This window comes from Branchiostoma belcheri, unplaced genomic scaffold (assembly GCF_001625305.1).
Source record: "Branchiostoma belcheri isolate BF01 breed outbred unplaced genomic scaffold, Haploidv18h27 scaffold3, whole genome shotgun sequence".
Lineage (NCBI taxonomy): Eukaryota > Metazoa > Chordata > Leptocardii > Amphioxiformes > Branchiostomatidae > Branchiostoma > Branchiostoma belcheri.
The window spans coordinates 6,122,390-6,140,191 of NW_017803909.1; the positions used below are offsets into that span (position 1 = coordinate 6,122,390).

The window sequence follows — 17,802 nt, forward strand, 5'->3', positions numbered from 1 at the left end:
TAGATATGTATACCTTCGAATGGTCATTTTAAGATGACCTTAATGAATGGACTATTCCATTGACTTTTCTGGCGGGAAGCATGGACTTGCAGACTTCCGGGTGAATTCCATGCTGATTTTGATGACCTCATTTTTCTCGCGCTCCCTTAAATTTAAGGCAAATCTGTGCGTTTTCTATCACTGGTGAACATTTGGGCAGCCAAGCTGTAGTTGGAGCTTGATGCACAGCTTTCTCTTCAACCTCAAGGCCATCGTTTTGTAAGGCCCCCCTCCCCTCCCGGAGTTAACAGTTACATGATATAAATTTATCAACAAGTGAATAATGACTGCAAGAACGGCATCGGTAAGTGTCAAGCTTTACGTTTTAGCAAGATAATCTGCTTGCGTATGGTGTTTAATAGTTGTAGTGTTTAATTTAGATTTGTATAGCTTACTAAGTACATGATCAATTGCATGTATATGCTCTGATATATCTTATTAAAAATCATTGAACAAGCTTAATTTCTTGTACCAAGGAGGTACTATTTGAATCCCTGTACGGGAATGTTGATCAACTATGTTCATCTCCACTGTCTTTTCGGGTTTAGAGGCTAGCATCTTCTTTCCACCATCAGGACTTCTACGTGTAGCTAGAACCTTGCAGTTGCTGTAAACCAATGATTAGCCATGAGTATTTGATATTGATATTGATCTTGATACTGTTAAAACCCAGGCTATTGTTTACATTAGCACATTATAGAAAAAGAGACCCAAAAAGAGATAAAATAAAAACTGGAACTGAAGCTCCTACCTGGTGAAGGCATCTACTCTACTCTACTCTAATCTTTATCAACTATCCAATTTGATTGTATCTCCCCAGAGGAAGATCCGATCGTTTTTCACCATAGTAGGTGGTGGAACGGCGGTGTTTGTCGCCCATGCCCTGTTCACTGGGAATGAGAAGTTCTACCGAGAGGTGGCCATGCCGTGCATGCGACTGGTGAGTGCAGAGACTGCCCATGTCCTGGCTGTGAAGGCTGCGTCGTGGGGGCTGGGACCGAAGGCATGGCAGCACAGAGACTCTCCTATACTGGTAAGGGTGTAAGAATGAAACTTCACTTGTGATATTGATGTAAGTTTAAACTTTCAGGTCAACTCATTGTTGTGGGACTTTCTAGAGGTTTGTCCATACCTTCATCGAGAAGTCTGACTCAAGTACATGTCCTGCCTTTTATACATGTTAGTGTATGTACTATTTATATGTAAAAATTTACAGTATGCAGAGGAATTCCTCTAGCTCTTTTCAATAAGTATAATGAACAGTGGACCACAGATACAAATTCACCCTCCATACAAGCCAGTACGGGGACACGTGTGCCGCCAACTTGCACGCACTTACAACATGCTAGTGAGTACAGAAACCATAGGTAAGCTGCACGTGTACGTATGGCCTGCATAAGATAACACGGCAATCGCGCAGAGATCGTACTTTGTAAGCACATGCAACAAACAATGCACGCAACCGCTCGTGGCCTTGCGAGTGATGTGCGTTGACGTACCTTCTCTCAGCTCTTGCCAGTCCTCCCCATGTTTTCCAAAAAACATGGCAGATGTAGCCTAAAAAAAAACGTACAGACAAAAAAAGTACAGTGGGTTGTGACCCTTGCTTAAGTGACTGTACTAGAGAGTGCAAGGTTTATACCATGGCTGATGTAGCTCACATGTCATACATACTACTGGTAAGGTCTGCAGTCTTTTCGTCTATGCACAGTACTCATTGCATGTTGAAGATTGACATAAGCTGCTTTGTCCCTCCCACAGAGAAGCCAACTGTGGGACCGTCAGTTCAGGAACCCCATTGGACTGGCTGCAGGGTTTGACAAACATGGAGAGGCAGTGGACGGTCTCCTGTCCATGGGGTTCGGCTTCGTGGAGGTGGGCAGCATCACCCCTGAACCTCAGGACGGAAACCCTAAACCTCGCGTCTTCAGACTTCTGGAGGACAGTGCTATCATCAATAGGTAAACAGAAATGATAGAAATATTACATACATCTTTATCATGATTTTGTTGTATCAGTAGGGACATTGACATTTTATCTATTTTATGTTTGGCATATATTTAAGTTTTGAATATACATGTATGTAACTTGATCTTTTTAGATATGGATTCAACAGTGATGGCCATGACACTGTGTTTAAAAGACTACAAAGGAGAGCTGAGTCTATGTCATCCACATCAGAAGGTACGTACACAAACTCACTACTTCAATACTACAGTACATATATTAAAAATAACTTAAGGTGACCCCTTTGGTAGCTGTGTCATTGTTACAGACAGTAAAGTTTTGCCCTATCCAATTTATGAACATACTCTTTTCTTTCCATCAAAAGAAGTGCTTGTCTTTGCACTGACAATCTTATGTGAAGACGTTACACCATGTTTTTCATCTCTTGCTCGAAAAGTAGATTAGTGAATGCTATAATGGTAAAGTTGTGACTACATGTCTGTTCTGTTTTTGTCCAGGTGAACTCAGGGGAATTCTGGGCATCAACCTTGGTAAGAACAAGACGTCCCCAGACGCTGTGGGAGACTATGTGGAGGGTGTGCAGAAGTTTGGAGCCCTGGCAGACTATCTAGTCATCAATGTGTCCAGCCCTAACACTCCAGGACTCAGGGCACTGCAAGGCAGACAGGAGCTGGAGAAACTTATTGACAAGGTAACATCTTTGTATACCTTACAGTGGTAGAAACACAGTGTTCTGCAATATTACAGAGTGTCAAAATTCTGTTCTACAATTCAGAAATACTTCCTGCAAATTCAAACAAAATTGCATTTTCGCCAATGTTTTACATGCAATTTGAAAAGTACTGTACATGCAAAATTTCTAGCATGTTACCTATAGGGTCTAGATTTCTAAATCCAAAAGCTTTTGATATTATGCCAACATCATTTTGAATCCTTAGCCTGATTTTTTTCAGTCTGCAACATTGCAGGTTGCTTAATTTTTCTTCTGCAACACTGAAAATTTCTCTGCAAAATGCAGACTACAGATGGGTATTTCTAACCTTATGTATGGTACATACTTCACCCTCTCAGATATTCCCTAAGCTTCTTAGGTGTTTGCAGTTTGTGTAAAGAGTTAAAATGAAGTCATACATAATGATCAGGCCTATGCCGAAAGATAAACCATTTGGAAAGGAAGGAAGAATTGGTAAAATCCCTGAGGGAAGGTAATGGAATTTTTATCTATGTACCTGTACATTTGTACATATCAAAACCTACTTCAAAAGCATGTACATGTACCTATCACAAGTGTTTAACTTAAGTAACAAACAAAAAACATCTGCATGTGTATCTTAATGAAATATGTTTGGTTTCACACTCAGGTACTAGAGGCCCGTAGTTTGCTGAGCTGCCCCAGAAAACCTCCCTTGTTAGTGAAGATTGCTCCTGACTTGACCCAGCAGGACAAAGAGGATATTGCTGCTGTGGCTACGAGACAAAAAGTGAGTGGTATGCCAGATGCCACCAAATAAGAAATAGTTCCCTCTGCTGCCTTTCTGAAAGTGTTGTCCATTGAGTATCTGTATCTGTATCTGTATAGCTGGTATAACCGCCCTTCGGCGTAACACACCAGCTTTGCAGGCAAACGGCGCGGCAGCAGCTGGCTACATTACACCGATCGACTTGTCACACCTAACCCTTAAACTCTAGACATTGTTTAAAGCTATATAAATGACAATGCCCCTCTGTGATAGTTCTAGGAAAGAATGAATTCTTGAACACCTCAATCCTTAGTTGATAACTCTGGTACTTGAAGGCATGGCTATTTCTTGTTCTCTTCTGGACTGGTATTAGGTAGTTAGTAGTTGGGACATCCACCAGTTTATTAGTCATTTTGTACATCATGCATAATCTGGACATTTTTCTACAGTCTTCCAGTGTAGTTCCCAGTGTTGTACCAAATGTGAACTGAACAGTGTTGTGTACATGTACACCACAGGGTGCTGTGGATGGGTTGATTGTGACCAACACAACCATCAGCAGACCAGAGACTTTACAGAGTACCAACAAGAAGGAGACTGGGGGACTGAGTGGCCCTCCTATCAGACACATGTCTACAGAGACAGTCAGGGACATGTACACCTTAACCAATGGTAAGCACTCATGACCGAGTACATGTACCTGCGAGTGCTGTGTACCTAAACCCACATTTAGGTTCAGGTCTGGATTTAAGTCCAGAGGTTTAGGTTCAGTTTGGGACTTGTAATTCGGACCTAAACCCATGGCATATACAAAATTGCATGTTTGTAACCTGGCAATGTTGTTTGGGCAAAACTTTGGCCACATAACATGGAGTCCGACACTTGACTATGCCCGATGGCAATATTTTCTTCATTTTTGCAGCACAGATTTTTCAATCTATGGAAGGTTTTAGGTGGTTTGGAAAGAAAAGGGGTATGTGACATAGGTTTTTTTGTAATAAGACCAGAATCGGTTCTTGCGCTTGTGGCACCAAGTTTTGGGATTGGGTTAGACAGTAGGTTTTAAATGAATTATTATCAATACTGAAATAAGTTTTTGTCTTATGGAAGATATCTTAGCACATACAAAAAAAATTTAATGTGTCATAAATCTTTACCCTTCATGATCAATGAATATGGCCTTTAATCTTATTATAGCTCCATTTCTAAATGACCAATGTCACAAATTTTAAAGTAATGTACAGGACTCACTGACTCGCTGGATTTTTCTCCACCGTATCTGCTTGTCCAGGCCAGTTACCCATCATAGGTGTGGGAGGTGTGAGCTGTGGTGCAGATGCGTATGAGAAGATTCGAGCCGGTGCATCACTGGTGCAGCTGTACACAGCCCTGGCCTACCAGGGGCCTCCAGTCGTGAGCAGGATCAAGAGAGAACTGGAGAAACTGCTTAGGTGGGCATTACCTTATTATGTTTACCAAAGGGAAACATATTGTTTTTGGTGTTTCTTCTTCTCTGTTTCGTCTTCTCCTCGATACAAATAAGGTCAATGACCTGAACCAGACGTCCATCACCATGGTAACTAGTGTGGGTTACATTATGTTGCAATTTTGTAGCAGGAGGGATTTAGACTCCTGTCACCATATACATGTATATGAATGTACAGAGCAGACAATATGCAAAGGTTAACATTATGCATTTGCTTTGCAAATGTTACCTTTCTAATTATTTATATTTCCTCAGTCTAATAGAAAAAATGTCAAAGATCACTTTTCTCTCTCAGAGTTCCACTTCACAGCTTTTTCAATTATTTACTTGAAGGCCTGAAGGTCTCCTTTCTGGTTAAGTTCAGAAATGTACCATTTGTATCTTGGTTCAAATTTTGGTTGATTCACTGTCAACTGCATGTCCTGCCATTACAGGGAGGATGGTTTCACATCAGTGACTGAAGCAGTGGGAGCTGACCACAGGGCATCAACTCAATCATGACACCAAGACAAATCCTTCTATATAGCTTTACCAATAGGGTGAACATTACGGTTATGGGTTTAGACAGCAAAAAGCTGTTACTATGTAATAGCTTCCATTCTGTAACAGGCCCACCCTTATACACCTTCTATCATCAAAGTTTGCCATGTTACATATGAATCCTCCAATACTAAATGGAAGTGTGCAACTAACCCATATTGTGGTGACTGGTGAAATATCTGCTTTTGGCCTAAGCATAATGTCTCATTTACGAAACAAAATATATACAATTCATGTAAGAATTTGGACATTCAGGATCTAGAAGGAACAGTGTAGAAAGTACATATCAATCATGTATTAAATAGTTTTTCAAGGTGTACGTGGTCTTTTTCTTTTCGTTCGAGATATTAGGCTGTAGATTGCATATATGAGTGATTCTCTAATTGCTGCCAAATTGCATGAGATTGACTGGGCTAAAGTTACATAAATAAATGACTGATGAACCACAAGAAAATGTGATACATTATTAAAAGGCTTTTAATGCACTGAGAAATGTACATAACACGTCAAGTGTAAGGTCACCATCTTGTTGGCAACCAAGCTGTACACAAAAAGTCTCAAGGCTACCCTACCCATCCTCCAAAAAATGACTTAACAAAAATGATTCACAAATGAACACACATCAAACGATCCAACAAGACTACCTTGCACAACCGAATTTCCTTTCCTTACACTCGAGATCATGTGCAATTCTTCTCCACATCCAGTATTTGATAGATGTTACCTGGCCCTTTCTAGTTATACAGTATGTTCATATTAAGACAATTCCCATTTAACTGACTTGGTAAGTGAAGGACTAAGAGTGTTGCATTGGTGTTTGAACATACCCCCCTGAAAAAATCTACAGTCTGTATCCCCATACAATAATCCTGATTTGCACCCAATGTACATGCCATTAAAAACTTAGTAAAGGAGAAAGTGGCATGCAAAGAACTGCCTATATACTGTGGGGCAAATGATTTACTTCATTTTAACATCTGGAATGACTCGGTCATCAGTAGATTGAAGGTGCCTGATGCACACTTCTGCCTTAATCCTGTCTACTACTCGTCCTTGTTGTCCTCCTCTCCGCTGCGTTCGCGAGACTTAGACCGCGACTTGGACCGTGACTTGGACTTGGACTGCTTGACCTGGGTGTCCTTGGCAGGGGAGCGGCTGGCGGACTTGTCCCTGCTCTTGCTGCGGGAGTGCGAGCGGCTGCGGGACCGGGAGCGGGACCTGCTGCGGGACCGGCTGCGGCTGCGCGGCGAGCGGCTGCGGGACCGGGAGCGCGAGCGACTGCGGCTTCGGCTCCTGGACCGAGAACGAGAGCGAGAATAAGACCTGGAACACAGCCACACAAGGAGGTGAGAAACATCAACATTGGGAACAATTCTCTTTACCTATGCTGGCAACTGGAGAAAAGTCATGCGCCCGTCCACTGGACATCGTCCCCACCAGTTGGCAGCCCATGCTTCCCAAGGAACAAAGTGTTGCTTCTACGTACCCATGCTCCCACCAACTAGACCAGCATACCCCATTGTCTGTGTCCATATTCTAACTACGACATACGTACGTACACAGCTTACTTGAACCCGAGATAGGACAGCACAGCAGATCAGCAGTGGCGCAAAATAAAGTCACGTTACATTTGAGTATCTTTTTAGTTATGTTTCAAATGCACCATGCTTTCTGTGCTACTAGTTACAATACTTCACACGTTATCTATCAATATGGATGACAAAAATTAAAATTCACAACTTTTTGGACCATGTATCCACGAGTTAATATTACACATACAAGGGATTCGCTTTTCTTGCAGAACAACAGACAACCATATTGGATAAAATTGTTTTGAGGTTTTGAGACACTGACCTGCGCCTTCTTGATGGCCTGTCCTCCACCAGTTTGATCTTACGACCATTGATTTCAGTCCCGTCAAGCTTTCTCAGGGCATTCTCCATGTCACGGTAGGTGGCAAATTCCACAATCCTGTTTAAAGGAAAAGGGAAACATTCAGTATCACAGATGCAAAAGCGCTAATCATTCAACATAAAGATCCATGGGAACTCCCAAGACACAATGGAACAAATGAAACTGCAGGATGTCCCTACAATTGTACATGATGTACCAACATGACGTTTGCAAGCGAACTCATAAATCCTGAGCATGCAAGACAAATATCAGAAAGCAAAATATCAGACACTAAAATCATACGCACCCCTCATTTTTGTTCTGCTTGTGCGCATCAGCATAGGTGACCTCTCCAGCTTGCCGCATGTAGTCCTTCAAGTCCTGAATTGAGACCATGAAGTAAAGACATGAGAAAAGGCAGGAAGCTAACTGGGCTGTGTATTGACATCTGCAAAAGGAAACATCACCGCTCCTGAATGTAGTCCTTCAGATCCTGCATAAAGATGTGTTAAGACCCTAGCATGTCCTAAGACTACCACTCCTAAAGCCTATATTAACATCAGTTCCACCCCCCCTATAAGCATATCCTTCAAAATTCTAAATCTACATACTCTACTACTACAAATATAAAAATGGGACACAAATACTTTTTCTTCATTTCAGTGGGGCAGTAGTTTTGGTTATCTTTTTTATCCGAAATCTTTTGCCTTATCATTCGTAATATAAACATATACGCTGACCGAGAGATTCAGGGTACATTGTGGCAGAAGACTGCAGCGAGGGAGAGAAACAAACATTACGCACAACACATTGGGGAAAGTGTACTGCCAAACTGCAAGGCTTCCCACAGGAAAACGTACAAAGGAAACAGAGTTATCAAGAATAGCATCATACAAAATAGCGTATAGAGGGCTACTTCCATAGCATTACATTCCTTTCTACCAGTCACCCCTCTAAAAACATCCATGCAACTATATCTATTCCATGATGCACGCCAACTTGAAAGGTTTTGCTTCGTTAGGATGTTACCTACAGTTACATGGCTCTAAGTTTTTTTTTCCACACCCATCTTTTAGAGGCGTACCCTGTCAAAACTGGACTTACACAACACCATTTTTCTTTCGATCTAAAATGGTGCCCAGAGGGTCAAGTTTACCTTTCACGTGATTTGCCGGCACTACCACCTAAGGATTGGCATAACGGACCCTGACTCAGCGAGAGGAGAGACCAGGCGGGTTCTACGGACCACCAGACCAGAGACCAGACCCAGATCAGTCATCCTCAGGACGGCCCGGAGGTGGCATGGCAGGTCCACTGTCATCCTCACTCAGCCTCACCATATTGCCATCGTTGGATCCCCAGCGTGGGCTTTTGGAGGAACCAGGAGGGGGCTTGTCTAACCAATCAGACCCACCATAGTTCCTGGGTGAAAGATTTGTCTTTCCGAATGTTTAAACAAACAGTGTGCCCACAAATTTCAGAAACATTCAGCAATCTTTGTTTCACTTTTTTTTTAATTCAGTAAACAAGATGCCAATGCTTTTGTGGCATTTTTGGTGGTGCAATGTGTTTTGGCCAAAGACATAAAATAGGTGATGTAAAGTGGAAGGTTTTTTTTTGTCCCTTCAGAAAAGAGGAAAAAATTGGACATAACTTTGCATAGCGCAAGAATTTTTTTATCATGCAAAAGCAAGAAGTGGCACTTTTACTGCATTTTAGACATCACATTTTTAAAGCAAGAGTTTTTAGAAAAACGAAAAAAAAAAGTTGCATCAAACAAAAAAAGCTCCACAACAGTGAAAGTTGCAGAATGATTTAGGGTGAGAAGTTCTGACACAGACAAGGCTGCCACTGGGACAGCATTGTCATGACAGACACAAGGTAGCTGCTGGCGATCGATCGGTTGGCCTCTCAGACACAGAGACTGGATCGTTGGCCCCACACGTAGGCTGCCATGGATCGGAACCTAGACCTCTTCTCCTTAGTACATGGCAAACGGTCACCCTGCACCGGCCTAACCCTCAGTCCTACCGGCCCTCAGTCCACATTTAGCCATTACCAGACACAGTGTGGCAGGGCTGGGGGGTCCCAGCCCTCACCCTGACACCAGACCCCTGGCCTCAGTGGGAGAGGAGAGGAGATACGGTCCAACCATCGCTCTCTTTGGGGAGGGAGGGAATACATCAGAGTTAGGACAGGACCTTGAGTTTGGAAAGTGGGCAGCTTTTCTCAAAAATAAAACCGAAAACAAAAACAACCACCTGGTTTTAGAATAAAACAATCCACCTTTCAATTTCATATCCCTCAAATTCTCTTCACAATCTGCAAGTTAACACAGGCACAATCTACAGTCTGTGCTGTTTTAAGCTCCACACACCGCTAAGCCCTCACAAAAAAGTTCACACAATCTAAAAAATGTTGACCTCAAAATATCTTTTGGAAATTTGGGAGAAGAAACTGCCCACTTTTAACATCCAATCAGATACACTACCTTTCCCACCAAGCCCACAACACACAGCAAAATTTTTGCCATTTTGTAGCTCTGTACAACAATGTTATCTTTGCGAGTTTGTCAAACATGACAAGGCAAGAAGACAACATTGGTACAATTCCACAAAAGCAAAACATCTTTCAGTGCAGGATGTTAGGGACTTGGCAGAAATCTCAGTGGATAAGAACACATGTTTGTACCAGCAGACACACCCCGGTTGTACACTCACCTGCCAGCTACAGCGACTGGACAAGTTCTCCACAATCAGACGGTAGTCTGTGCGGACAGGCGGCCCGTATCTGTAAAACAGAAACAGTTGCAACTCCCTTACACCCTTCCAAGTCTCTAGTACATAAACATATTCAAGTCCATGAAGTCCACATTAATATAATCAAGAATTTTTGTATTTGAGTGATTCTTGTTATAGACGTTTTTTTTGGAAATGTCTATGTTGGGAGTGAGTCTGTGTATGTGAAATTAATGTAGGTGGAAATGTGCAGGGTCTTTTGATCATTCTGTGCATTTTTAATTGATCTATAAGCATAGGTCTTTACTTCTTCGAAACAAACTAAAATTAGAAAATCTTTCCTCAAATAATTTTGCTATGGTGGTTAGTAAATAATGAGCCCTATCTGATGGATACATTTTTTTTTCAATCTTATAAATTGTGTGCCATGAAGACTCGAGCTTCAGGATACACGAAAGGCTCCAAGAGGCTGCCACCAGTCATGGGGATGAGAAGCGACACTTCTTGACTTCCCAACGTTCACACCAGTACATTCTCCCTTCCCTAACTTAGGTGTACTTTTTTTTTACTGTCGTTTGCTGCCAAACGGAGATAGAGAACCAGTTCTCACTTCTCTAGGTGCTATGAAACCTACGTAACAACTCCCAAGACCCACTATGGTTACCCACTGTCTTGATTCTGACGACCACATTATAAACTTGTCTCAGCCAGTCCACCCACAAATTGAAGTTGTTTTTCAGACAAAACTGGTGGCTGCCCACAAGGGCCAATATGCACCTTCCATTAACTGTTTCTCATTCCTTGTTGACATCAAGTCTCCTGGTGGCCAGAGAAAAACACTGCATGATCTAGGCTAGGGGGATGCTAGCTAGTTGGGCCTTATAGTGTGTTAGCACGCAAAGGCTGCCATGCTGGATGGTGAAAAATGTAAAACTGATCTGTATGTGTAGCAATTACAATCAACATGGTGATGACATCCAAATCTGACTAATTCAACCAACCAGCATGTCAGCTGTGAGGTCATGTGCAAACACCTTTACACTTGAGGGCTTTCTCCACTAAACATTCCGAACTCTCAAACATAAAGGAGTCGTCAGAATGTCTTATTTTATTTGCTTGCTTGCTTGCTTGTTGCTCATTCCTCAATGACATTCATCTAACTAGATTTTAGATATGCAATTTGCGACCTCTCTTGCACATGGTAGACAAAATGTTTCTCCCATGAATAGTAACATTCTCTTTTCAAACACAAAATCGTTCACTATATGACCAAGTGGACCTTTGGACTTCTAGCACGCATACAAAGTTAACAGTTACAATCTGAACGTCATGGGCATCATCAAATACACATTCTTATGATATCTTGGTTGTCAAATTTTGTTCTTTTTGGCTTGAAAGTAATACAATAAGTCTAGAAGAAGAAAAACAATAGTGTCAAATATAAGAGGTTTTTTTGCTCAAAGATGACAAAACCAAGTGCATTTTTTGTGCAAAAAATAGGCTTTCAATAAAAAAAGAATGATGGTTTGGGGATGTGCCAAATCATAGAGTACATGTTGAAGGAAGGAGGCCATCATGTTTGTAGTTTAGTGTTTTTCTCTGACCTGTTCCTGCTATCCGACCCCCGGCCACCTCCACTGCCACGGCCGCTTCAAGGAATGAAAAACAATCATTAATGGAGGTCCAAGCATCATATGCGAGTCACTCACAGGTCAAACTGTTCACAGGCAGTTTGTCAATGCGGTAGTCTGTTCCTGGAAAACCTCCATCACACATGTTCCTTCCAAAACAACACAGCACAAGACAATTGGTAACTTGGTATGTGTTTGAGCAACTTTCTCATCTTTAACAATTTTGGCAGGCGAGACAATGTTTTGCTGTGTGGTATAATGTATTTGAGAAGGAATGAGGTTTTCCCCCTAAGAAAAACAGGGTACAGAACAGACTGCCGGGTGTCCCTGCTGCTTGGTGCATTTAGTCCAAAGTGGCTGAATGCTGTCGACAATGGATTGGCACTGGTTTGGCAATGGTATGACCATGGCTCTGGGTGGAATTCCCCAATTGGTGGGCCAGGGACCATGGCATGGGTCGGGAGAGGCACTGTTAAAAACAAATATATCACATCAGATGAGTGGCTTGCATTGGAGTGTGAGCCTGGCTCTAGGTTCAGTAGATAACTGTAGTGGTGGCCATACCTATCACGCCCCGGCGGAGGATACATGAATCTGCCACCAGAGCCTCGAGGAATCCCACGAGCATGCTCTACAGACACCCTGGAGGAATGAGACACGCACAGTTCAGAGATACAGGGAAAAGGTACACGGAGTAAAGACGGTGGTTACGTACTTGTCTAGCCAGCCAGGCCGATAGCCATAGCCTCCCCCCACCGAAAACCCGCCCTCCCACCCCCTGGCGGGACCACGGGCATTCTCAACAATAACCCTGCAAAATGGAGGTGGACACCTTAGGCATGGATTGGACCCTGAGTGGGAGTGGCAAAATCCTGGATAAAACTGACAATAAGACATACATAAAAAGTATTAAACAGTTCCAAGGATTTCTTTCAAACAGGCACATTTAACACTTAGTCTTTGTCCTTTCAGCTCAACATTACTGATGCTTTTAATGTGAATCTACAAACTAGCAATGTGTCCACCTATCTTGCAGATGAAGATGAGTAAACAATACAAAAGTAGCCACAACTGGACATTAACATGTTTCACTGCTTTGGGTTTTCTTACTACATTTATTTCACTGTTTTGAGTTGAACTACCAGTGATAAAATGTGGAGTATCATTATCAACATGTAAAAATACAGTGATAGTATTTGTAAGTTTGCTCAGTATGTGACATGTTCTTTATCCTATGTTACCTCTCCCCACACAGCTCCTTGCCATTCAGTTCATACACAGCATCATCCGCATCCCGTGGGTCATCAAACTCCTGTAACACAAAGTTTTTTTCTTCAAGACAACTGAAATGATTATTGGGTCTTGTTATATAGATACCCAATATAAATTCATACTTGTACATGGTGAATCAGACAAGGTACAGACAAGGAGTCCAAGATACAGAGCAACAGCTTGTGTCCATTCTGTTGTCACAATTGTTCTCTGATCGTAAGACAAAACACCACAACAGGTAATTTCCATACCTATGCATATGTATTCTATATGTAAATACCACAGTGCAAAGACAACTCTCTCACACCAAGAACAATGAAGTAGGCCAGCTAATTATCTGGGCAAAACTTATACTGGACTCCACAGCTTACCACAAAGCCAAAACCATTCTTCAGGTTGATTTCTCTGATCCTCCCATAGCCTCTGAAGAATCTCTCGACATCTTTTTCTCTGGCGTGGTAGGGCAATCGTCCAATGTACACACGACTACCCATGTTTCTGCAAGGGAATAGAAAATTGTGTCAACAAAAACCGAATAGTACAGAACAATTTTTACGCATGTCCATAAAACTTGGTTTGAAAATTTTTCTTGTACTAAATTAATCGTGTACTCTTCTTATGCATAGCTAAATATTTATACTTATAGCCTATCTTTGCAACTGGTAGTTTCATTCCTTCAATCTTTTCTTGACACCACATCATGCTACAGATCACTGGTATTGATAAGTCCACATGATCAGGCTTCAATACCTTTACACGATGTTTTGTTGCAACAGGATACAAGAAAATAGTCAACAGTCAGACAAAACCCAAACGATATATCTGGATAAAAATAATTCATGTACAACTTACAAGATCTATCTGGCGTTATCGACGATGCATCTACTACTACTACTACTACTTGCTTATACGCCATTTGCTGATACAACGCGAGTTGGAAATTTTCCAGCACGATATCATTTCGCAAAGTCAGGTGTTTGGCTTGATGGAGCGTAGCTGGAACAGCGGTGGGGCGTAGCCAAAGCCTGCAGGGGCTTGCACAGCAGCCAAGCAGCAAACTTCAATTCTTACCCTAACTACAGCGCCTATTTGTTATCATTATCACTTTTAACTATAAATCTCTTTATAGGTGTTGAAAATTCTTGGTTCCCGGGGTTGAAATAACGAAAACACGGTGCGTATTGGCAAGAGACGCGAACATCGACCTTTGTCCCTAACAATCAGTCGCACAAAATTATGTCGATTAAAAATGACGTTAAAAGCTGTACGTTACACAGCTATCCCTAAATAACTACATCAAAAGTGTCTCAGATATATATACTTAATTTATAGCGGAGCAAAGTGTTAAAAGAGTCACATGTAACGCTATGATGCAGTAGATTGTAACTCACCTTTCCTGCGAATTTCTGTCCCTAAAATGGCGTCTTCTTCCTCGCTTGCTTGCTTTGTATGACGTAGTTCCCAAGATTCAGTGCGCTCGTTCCGGGTTGGCGGGGTCAAGTTGTCACGTGACCAACATGGCGACGAGAATGTGAAGATTTTGCACTTTGCTTTTGTCAGTTTTCGGTAAATTCTTACTTTTCCTCATCAACGTTTGCACGGATACAAGTCTACTGCTACCTAGAAAAACAGGTACCGAAATTTGAAACTGTATGTGACTCCCCATGCTGCGTTGACAATTTAGTTGTCGATTTTCTGAGCATACACTGTGCAGGCTTATCAATCATATGTGTCCTTGGACCTGGAAAAATTATATTATGATCAAGGAGATGCAAATTTGTTCATACATAGGATGATAGTATGGATAGAAGAATTCTCACATTTATATTTATGAGTTTTTTGACATTGGATATCATTTAGCAACGAGCTTTCATTATTAATTTATAGCAAATTATGTAATGTCCTTAAACTTTAAGTTAAAGCAATTTGGCAGAAGAGACCATGTTCCTGTTTTTTGGGATATGCTTGAAAATACACAAACTGTACCATCTTTGCCACAAAATTATGTAACAATTCACGGATACCCTTTTTTTCCGCAGACCTCAGCAGAAACAACTGAGTGCAGCATGGCTTTACGGGCTTTGGCAGCAGTCTGGAACACGACCCTTCACAGCAAGATGACACTGCTACAGCCATCCAGGAGCCAAAACTTAAAAATGAAGTGCAGCTTCAGCAGCTTATTCCAACCTCTCAACGTGGTGGGACAGAAAATTCAATCAGGTTTTCTTCAGAGAAGCCTCCTGCCACCCCAGATGACACAGGTAGCTGGCTACAAGTATAAGGTGTACCCCAGGCTGAGGTGTCGATCGTGCTACTTTTTGAAGATCAAAGGGGTGCTCCATGTGCACTGTAAGACCCACCCGCGTCACAAGCAGATACAGCTACCAGAGCCAAGGAGAAAGCCCAACGGATTTGAGGACACATGGGGACACAAGACTCTCAACGTTTAATACTGGTAACATAGACATGTGAAGAGTTGCATAACTAATGATAGAAGCTAATTATAATGTTAAACCCTTGTCCTGCGGAGTGTACAGTACCATCCATATACTGATATAGAAACCTGTATAGGTACGATTTGGCACTGTTTCTCATGCAACGCATCACACTGCAGCGAAACGCAATGAATGCAGAAGTAACTATGCCACCGCAGGGCAAAAACTGTCAGGGGTCTATGACCTGATGAAGACATGAAATTATTGAAAAATATTGTATGTAAAAAATGCCAGCAGGACAAGGGTTAAGTGTTGCAGTTGGTGGCAAATTTATGACTGGAAACATAATCTCATCTTGAATAAAACACCCCATATCAAGTCTTGAGACTCACTGTGTTTATTTATCTTTAATTACCATTATATATGACCTCCTTCAGTCAATATTACTATTACAGAATCACTAATACAGATGTTATGTGTCTTGTTCTTTGTCAAGCAAAGTACTGTACATTGTATCTCAGGGCTCCAATCATGTCAATGATTAACACCTCTGGCTAAAGCAAATACACAAGACAGTGCAAGGACCTAATTGAAATATATAATTGAGATACATGCATTCTTTTAAAAACACAGATTTGGGCTAACAACACAAGGCCATTTGTCTAGAAGACCAGATCCATAGGTCCCCAGGGTGGTCTTTTACAAGTTTGACTGAACTTAGAAGGGACTGTCACATACACTAAAGCTGGTGTGTTACACCGAAAGGCAGTTATACCAGCTATACAGATACAGATGATGAAGCAAATCGTCAGAGTGAAAGCATGTATACATGTTGAGCAATGAGCTGGAAAAAAAATTGTACATGTAATAGCATATTTATTGAGTTATACTTGAAGTGTTCTCCACAACCTATTTATATCATACACAGCAAAAGTTATAATAATAATATAGTATGTAAGTGTCTACGTGTCATCTAATTCCTTAAATCAAATTTTAGTGACTGATTTTCACTACTTTGGTTTTATTTCTACCAGCACTACATATATACATGTACACTATTACTATCAAATGATCATTGCCAGAAAGCTACAGACAGGCTCCAACTGACCTTTGGTAATTATTAAGTTACACTGGCTCTCTAACACAGGCAAATACTAGTAACAGTCTTAGTACCAGTACATTATTTTGGGAAGTTGTCCCAAATGGGTTTACAAAGATGGCATGAGTTATTTCATTTTTTTTAATTCTTTTTTTTTTAATGAAAGCTGCTTTTCTTTTTCAAATACTTTACAGCCTAGACAAAAGTGTTGCTCAGCTTTCATGAAGTGTTCTAAGAGATAATACATGTATGACCAAACATGTACACTACATGGGTTAAACTGAGGAAAACTTTGGTAAGTCACACTGGCTCTAGTACATAGTGGCATATACATACACTACATGTAGTTACCCTTATCCAATACCAGTATATTATTTGGGGCAGTTGCTTCAAAAGTGCTTTCACAAGAATGACATGAGCGCTTTGTATTTTTTTCCCTTACATATGAAAGGTTCTTTTTTTTGCAAATACATGGATACAACCTACATGTAACACGGGATACTAGTAATCTGAAGATAACTTTGGTTAAGTCACACTGGCTTTATCACACATAGGCATACACTAGTAACACTTATTGGATAATCCGTTACCACTACATATTTTGGGTAGTTGTTTCATAAGTGTTTGCACACAAATGGCATGAGCTCATTTCATTTCTTTTCTACAAATGAAAGCTTTTTGCAACTACTTCACAGCCAAAACAGAAGTGTTCCATTAGATACTTTTAGCAAATGCCACAGCCTATGTGTAACACAAGTGAAACTGAAAAAAACTACTATCTGCCATGCCACAGTACAAAGTACTAGATACAGTAATAGTGCAGGTAATTTGTTCCTAAGAACAGTAAATACATGTACATGTATAACATGCCCTTGTACTGCCCTTAGATCTACCCGTTGTACAACAATAAAAGAAGAGGTTAAGTGAAAGATTGAAATGAAAATAAATGTGATACACATAATCCCTACTTGTTGTAATGCTTTTTCGATAATGAGTTTCATAAGTTCTGCTATTACAAGCCAACGGACCTCTTCTTCAAATTCAATAAAGTCAAAGCTGGCCAAATTAAAAAGGTAGTAAATAGACTAAAGTAATACTCCAGCATTAGTCCTACAGTTAACAATAGTGTAAAATATTACTGTATATGTTCTTCTAACATTTGTACATGTACAACAACTGATTTCCCTATACCTGAAACATTTGCAGACTATCAGTAATACAATTTCAACCGACGTTCTCGA

The 17,802-nt window shown here is 41.1% G+C and overlaps 3 protein-coding genes across 7 annotated transcripts in view; 1 reads left to right on the plus strand and 2 right to left on the minus strand.

Annotated features, from left to right (window-relative positions):
• The first annotated feature begins 292 nt into the window (after positions 1 to 292).
• LOC109473561 (dihydroorotate dehydrogenase (quinone), mitochondrial-like) lies at positions 293 to 6,081 on the plus strand. Its single transcript, XM_019773455.1, has 9 exons — positions 293 to 343; positions 860 to 1,072; positions 1,801 to 2,000; positions 2,141 to 2,223; positions 2,505 to 2,698; positions 3,369 to 3,488; positions 3,986 to 4,139; positions 4,759 to 4,918; positions 5,388 to 6,081. Exons 1-9 carry the CDS (start codon positions 323 to 325, stop codon positions 5,452 to 5,454), a joined length of 1,212 nt encoding a protein of 403 aa, XP_019629014.1. The 5' UTR covers positions 293 to 322; the 3' UTR covers positions 5,455 to 6,081.
• LOC109473569 (serine/arginine-rich splicing factor 4-like) lies at positions 5,953 to 14,522 on the minus strand. Of its 5 annotated transcripts, none has more exons than XM_019773471.1 (9): positions 14,419 to 14,522; positions 13,399 to 13,525; positions 12,997 to 13,067; positions 12,320 to 12,397; positions 11,729 to 11,773; positions 10,107 to 10,176; positions 7,694 to 7,767; positions 7,348 to 7,464; positions 5,953 to 6,786 (listed from the first exon to the last, which is right to left on the minus strand). In XM_019773471.1, the coding sequence occupies exons 2-9, from the start codon at positions 13,519 to 13,521 to the stop codon at positions 6,537 to 6,539; spliced, it is 828 nt and encodes a 275-aa protein (XP_019629030.1). In that variant the 5' UTR covers positions 13,522 to 13,525; positions 14,419 to 14,522; the 3' UTR covers positions 5,953 to 6,536. The 5 variants fall into 5 exon arrangements, with proteins under 5 accessions (XP_019629030.1, XP_019629028.1, XP_019629026.1 ...); XM_019773469.1 differs by lacking the exon at positions 12,320 to 12,397 and adding an exon at positions 12,471 to 12,566; XM_019773467.1 differs by having other exon boundaries at positions 5,953 to 6,816; positions 14,419 to 14,520.
• Positions 14,523 to 17,646: 3,124 nt separating this feature from the next.
• The window catches only part of LOC109473402 (zinc finger protein 431-like), a 6,539-nt gene continuing 6,383 nt past the window's right edge, over positions 17,647 to 17,802 (minus strand). The window contains exon 9 of the mRNA XM_019773262.1: positions 17,647 to 17,671. Within this exon, the coding sequence (XP_019628821.1) occupies positions 17,647 to 17,671 (25 nt within the window). The remainder of the gene's footprint in view (positions 17,672 to 17,802) is intronic.